The sequence below is a fragment of the Capsicum annuum genome, chromosome 3, assembly GCF_002878395.1.
Source record: "Capsicum annuum cultivar UCD-10X-F1 chromosome 3, UCD10Xv1.1, whole genome shotgun sequence".
Taxonomy (NCBI): domain Eukaryota; kingdom Viridiplantae; phylum Streptophyta; class Magnoliopsida; order Solanales; family Solanaceae; genus Capsicum; species Capsicum annuum.
The window spans coordinates 238,440,538-238,446,606 of NC_061113.1; the positions used below are offsets into that span (position 1 = coordinate 238,440,538).

The 6,069-nt window shown below is 29.0% G+C and overlaps 1 protein-coding gene across 4 annotated transcripts; it reads right to left on the reverse strand.

Moving 5' to 3' along the window:
• Positions 1–2,661: 2,661 nt before the first annotated feature.
• Positions 2,662–5,838, reverse strand: LOC107866052 (loganic acid O-methyltransferase). 4 transcript variants are annotated; one of them, XM_047409575.1, is made up of 5 exons: positions 5,753–5,838; positions 5,551–5,656; positions 5,193–5,332; positions 3,766–4,383; positions 2,662–3,208 (listed from the first exon to the last, which is right to left on the reverse strand). In XM_047409575.1, exons 3-5 carry the CDS (start codon positions 5,262–5,264, stop codon positions 2,876–2,878), a joined length of 1,023 nt encoding a protein of 340 aa, XP_047265531.1. In that variant the 5' UTR covers positions 5,265–5,332; positions 5,551–5,656; positions 5,753–5,838; the 3' UTR covers positions 2,662–2,875. The 4 variants fall into 4 exon arrangements, with proteins under 4 accessions (XP_047265531.1, XP_016567721.1, XP_047265533.1 ...); XM_016712235.2 differs by having other exon boundaries at positions 5,551–5,663; positions 5,753–5,837; XM_047409577.1 differs by lacking the exon at positions 5,193–5,332.
• Positions 5,839–6,069: the final 231 nt, after the last annotated feature.

Genomic DNA, 6,069 nt, shown 5'->3' on the forward strand with positions numbered 1-6,069 from the left:
ATATTCAAACTCTTTTATACATAAAATATTAATTATAATCTACTTTTTAAATACTTTTTCAACTAGTTTTAGTAATTTTCAATAATTTGAAAGTAGATATGGATATATATATATATATATATATATATATATTTAGATTTGAGCCTTTAAGTTGTAATATTTGTTCATTAATTGCTAATTAAATGATCCAAAACTCAATATTAACTTAAAACCTAAACTTTTCATTCTTCATCTCACTTTTTAGTTTCAAAAGAATTTTCCGCTCCTCATTTTTTCATAATTATGGCTTTTCATTAGCACATGAGTGAAAACATATTTGATCTAGTCTTCGATCATAATATAATTGTAAAAAATAAATATTATAAAGAAAAAATGAAAAAAAAAAAAGACGAAAAAATCAACTAAAATCTAAACCGAAAAAATCAATTTTATGTTGGTTTGATTTGGTTTATAGTTTTAATAAACCGACATGATTGGTTTGATTTTTTCTTAATAAAAACCTAACCAACCCTACCTATGTACATCCCTACATGCAGGGGATTGTGGAGTGTGTGTTGTTGGTTATGCAGAATAACTAAGAGAAGGAATTGTTGTGCCTTCAATTGATTTTGAAGCAAAATACCATCGTATGAGATACGCGTCACTTCTTCGAAACTACGGTTTACAAAACGCATAAAAATGTTATGTTAGTGATAATGACGACCCTCCAAGATCAAGGACAAAATTTATCTCCATACCTGATGAAACAGGGATAGTTAGCATTGAATAGTCTTAAAGATACTTATGGTGAAGATTTTTTTCTTTCTGTGCATTTGTTAGGATTTTGAATTATTAAACTAATTTAGGTGTTTTGTATGCACAAAGTTATTTGGATTATTAGTTAAACTATTTTTCTGCATGATATTGTGTGTTGTGCCTATTACTTTTTGTTATAACGTACGTATATGTGTTATAAAAGTTAGTATATGTTAATCTTATCGAAATGATAATAGTATATACAAAATGTTTATGTAATTCACTCTTCTATATATAATTGATTTATGGATATTTTATTTTCAAGCTATTAATCTAATTCAACATATTAGATTAGCTTATGCATTTTCATAGTTTAACTATTCAATGACATGAAGCATGAATTCATCACAAAAATGTAAAATCACACCACCATATTTATGTTTTAAAATAATGACAATAGCAAATCCAACTTCTTTAACAACCTAAATCAATATGTTTAGGTACATTGCTGCATACGTATAGCAGACGCAAAGACAAGAAATCTATATATTTTATGTATATATTTATACATTAAAGTTAAAAATATCATATACCTACTTTTTGATTATCATAATTGTTGTATGATTATCAATACATAAGTATATTCGTTCATGGATAACAAATTCATATAACAATACGCATGAGTAGTCATAATTATATTTCAACATATTTTTGTCATATACATAGAATTACAATATAGATGTCGTCATATATATAGAATTATTATGTATAAGTAGTCATATACATAGAATTACTATGTATATGTAATCATGAACATAGACTTACAATGTTTGTGTAGTCATATACATAGAATGACAATGTATATGTATTCACATACATAAAGATTGAAATTATACCTAACAACATTGTACTGATAAACCTAGAATATATAATAGTTATATAAGAATTTCATAAGATTATCTAATAGGTTGAATCAGATAAGAGTAATACATAGACTTTTATATACATAAGTATAGGACTTCATATTCATTGAAGTCATAAATAAAACTGAATACCCAAACTATTTGTCAACATATACATTGAAGTAATGTATAACAATTGTATATTGTTACATGTATGAGTAACACATGCACAAACATACCTACTTGAAAAAGAAACTGGAAAACAAAACACTTTAATTTACATAGATTTGCGGTTAAAGACACCAGTTAATTAAAGAATAACGTAATAGAACATTAGTGATTTATTTTTTGAAATAAAAACTAATATATCAAAAATAATGAAACGGTAAACTAAATGAAAATGATATTCAACTGTTTGCAACAAAAAACAACTAAAACGGTTCAAAAAAGAAATACAAATCATTACTAAATTATAAACGAGTGAATAAAAATTGTATGTAGAGTCATTGATAGCTCATTTCTCCTTCGGAAAAAAGTTACAAGAAGATATATATATATATATATATACACACACGTTGAATTCTATTATGTTGACAAAAATAGTGAAGAAGTTGAGGGTTAGAAAATTAAGCATTCATCAATCTAAGCATACAATCGAATCAAATTAAATGAACATGAATCATATTTTTTCAATAAGTAAATCAGTTTCTTTTGTAGTTTAATGTGCATTTCAATATTTATAGAAATATTTCCTTAATAGAGTTCTATTTTAGGAGTATTTTTCTAATTGACCAGTACAAAGAAAAATACTAATTGATTCTCCTTCCATATATTTTAGGATTCCCATATATTTTAGGATTCTAGTTAATATAATTAAAATAATTAAATAATAAATTGAAGAAAATAGTGAAAAAACAATTTTGTCTAAAGGAGAGTCTTTAATGAAGGACAAAAAGTTCAAATCACTTTTCTAAAGGCCTTCGCAGTTTTAATATATTATATAGATTATAGATATAGATATAGATGTTCTATTAATCTTCCATTTTAAAAAGCCTATAAACAAACACAACTTTATCTTCACTTTCAACTTCATAGCTTTCAAATAAAATAAAAATATTTGATCTATGACCAAATGCCTACTAAGTAGCTAAACATCTCGATAATATGTATCATATCATCCATCTCTCCATAAACCTGAATTATATAACATATTGATAGATAGATTCTTCTAAAGAAATTTATTTACGCTTCAAAGCGATAAATAATTGGCCTGATTTTTCGGCATTAGCTTTCATCCATGCTGAAATCTCTTCACTTCTGAGAACAGTCCTTGCACAAGTTTTTTCTGCTATTTTACTTCCAAAGTGATTGATCAAAACTCCTTGTAAAATAGCGCTTAGATTTATCATTAATATCTTTGCATCGTGCTCAACCTCTGATTCCGGATATGTTAACTCTATTCTCTCTATGCTAAAATAATCATTTTTCTCCACCACTTTTGTCATGTCTTCAGGAGATGGAAAGTACATCGGTAAATTGAATGAGTCGACTAAAGATTCATCTAACTTTCCCTGTACCAAAAAGAAAAGAAACCTCAATTACAAATGTATGGTTAAACTAACTATTCTCCTTATTCCATTTATGTGACATAATTCGATTTGTGGTCTAAAATACTCCTAATCATTTCTGCAGTTATACATCATATCATTAAAGGTAAAAAGGAAATTTTAAAGTTAAAGTGGTTTCAATTATATAGAAAGACGACATTTTCTTGAGACTGTCACATAAATTTGGGCAAAGAAAGTACTAAATAATTTAATGAGATAAGCATCTAGTATCCCCTCGAACTATGATCAAAGTTGTTACGACACACTCCAACTTAACATGGATCCTATTACCCCTGAACTCAATTTTAGCGTATTTTTGTAACCCTTTTGTGCTGAAGTGACATTTTTATTACATAAAAATAGGGATCACATCAAAGGTGTCACATCAGCTAAAAAGGATGACAAAATACACTAAAATTGAGTTCAGAAGTAATAAAACCCCTGTGGAAAGTTAGAGTGTCATAGAAAATTTGGTCATAGTTCAGGAATACTAGATGATTTACTCTAATTTAATTACTCACCTCATTCACCAAATCCATAAGACTAGAACCAAAAAATTCCATGAGAGAATCACTAGTAAATGGTGAAATTAGCACCATCATTCCACCTTCAACAATCTCCTCAGCTCTTGCATTTAAGAACATTTCCATGTCCTTTTCAAATTGAGAAACATAAGCATTCAACACTTCAATATTTGATGAACCTATATAATGAATCATTCCCTTATTCCATGCTGGAGATTTTTCATCTAACAACTCTTCTGGACACTTAGATAACCAATGTATAGCACAAGAGGAATGTACAAAATGTATCGATCGCGATGGAAATAATCTGTCATAGAAAGATCCTGGAACTCCAGATACATAGTAGGATCGATCGATGGGTAGTGATCGAAAGAGGGCATTGAAATCATTAGTAACATGATCATTGAAAAATACTTGGAATTCAAGAATGTTATCATGGTACTTGTCCTTTAGAGCTTGTACAACATGTTGCATTGCAACTAAAGAGTTTGGTCCAACTGAACATCCCAAATCTGCAATACGTAATGTGTTTGAAGAAGATAACATGATTTTCATGTCAAGTTTTTCAATAATTGCATCTCTCACCATTTCCTTTGAATCATCTAATATTTCTCTCTGCATAATTATAACAATAAAGTCACAAATTAAAAATAATTATGTGATGTTTTTTTGTTATAGAGGATAAATTAAGTTTACTTTACTATGTCAAATTCAATACTATTACTTTTGGGAATCTCAGTAGTTTAATCAGAATCAGTTTGACTATTTGAACTTTTAGTCTCCCTTGCCCTCAATTATATTAAGAAAGAATAAACACGACTCCCTCTTTTTTATTTTACGTGGCCTCTGTACTAAACAAAGATGTTTCAATTTACTTATTCACTTTCACAAATTAAGAGAGATTTATTACTTCTTTCCCATACTAACCTTAGTACAGTATTGGATAGCTACTTAAACTACCAAGGCGTCGTTTGATACACCGGAGCGATAAGTACGGATATCACTAGCGTTGAGATATTCCATGAGATTATTCTATCCCCTTCATATGAGATAATAATCTCGCCATTTTACCACAAATGATAGGAGAGAATAGTTTAAAAATTAGTTAATACTTCACAGTTCATACCAAACATGAGATAAAGTTAATTTCAAACTTTATCGCGAAATTATTTTCCTTATTTAGTATACCAAACAATCCTGAATAGCAAATTTAGAAATCCAAAGCATCATTAACAACGTTACGTTAGTATAGCAAATTAAAATACACCTTTAATTAAAAACTTTTAAGGAATACATCAAGTTAACATGGATCAAGTAAAATGAAACTGACGGAGGGAGTGCTTTGAAGTTGTTGGCTATGAACTTGAAGAGATTTTCCAATCAAAGATTGTATAGAAATTCAAGAAATTAAATTAAATTAATACCTGCATTTGGGAGTTTTTGGAGTAGCTATAAGCACTATCATCATCATCATTTATGGGGAAAGATGTTGCCATTTTGGCTTTCTTCTTTTTCTCTGAATTCTTGGTTTATGTTTTCTTCTTGTAAGTAGCTTTTATCACTCCTAAATATTACTAATATTTCAGGTTCGTGAAATAAAGAGAAGATGTGTACGAACGAGATATCCAGTAATGAAAAAAAAGAAAAGAATCGAACAGAGGAATTCCTAAGCATCTGGTGATCTCAATTGTATCGATAACAATGATAACTCATTATTTCGATACATTATTTCTGTGCACAAAAAAAAAAAAAATTATAACACGTACTCGAAATCTCACTTACCAAATTTTATATTTGGTACAAGTTTTTTTTTTTTGGAAACTTTTCACTACATGCTCTGTCCTTCGAGTGAGCACTGTGTGTGCATTGAATCCCCCGATGCAATAGCCTGCAAACTATATGAGGATGTAAATCGCACTAAATAAGTTCTGCGCGACAGACTCAAATCTAAAAGACTTTGAGGGGAGAATTGATCCCTAATCACCTGGGTGGGTAACCGCCCTCCAAACCAACTAGGCTGTCCCAAAGGACATTCAGTAATAGTTTTATACACTATCAAATGATCCTTTTGAAAAAACAACAACTAATTAAAGTGGCCAAGTCACGATTTTATGTTACAATACTTGTGGCCAGTGCAAAACAGGCTGTCACAATTCCAACAATTGTTTGATTGGAATCATAATGTCCACGTACTATCAAATCAACTGGGGTCCATCACTCATTACTTTAAATTTTTATATAAATATAGACCGACAGTTTTAAAAAAAATTGATTACTATAAAGGTATCTATATATATGCCT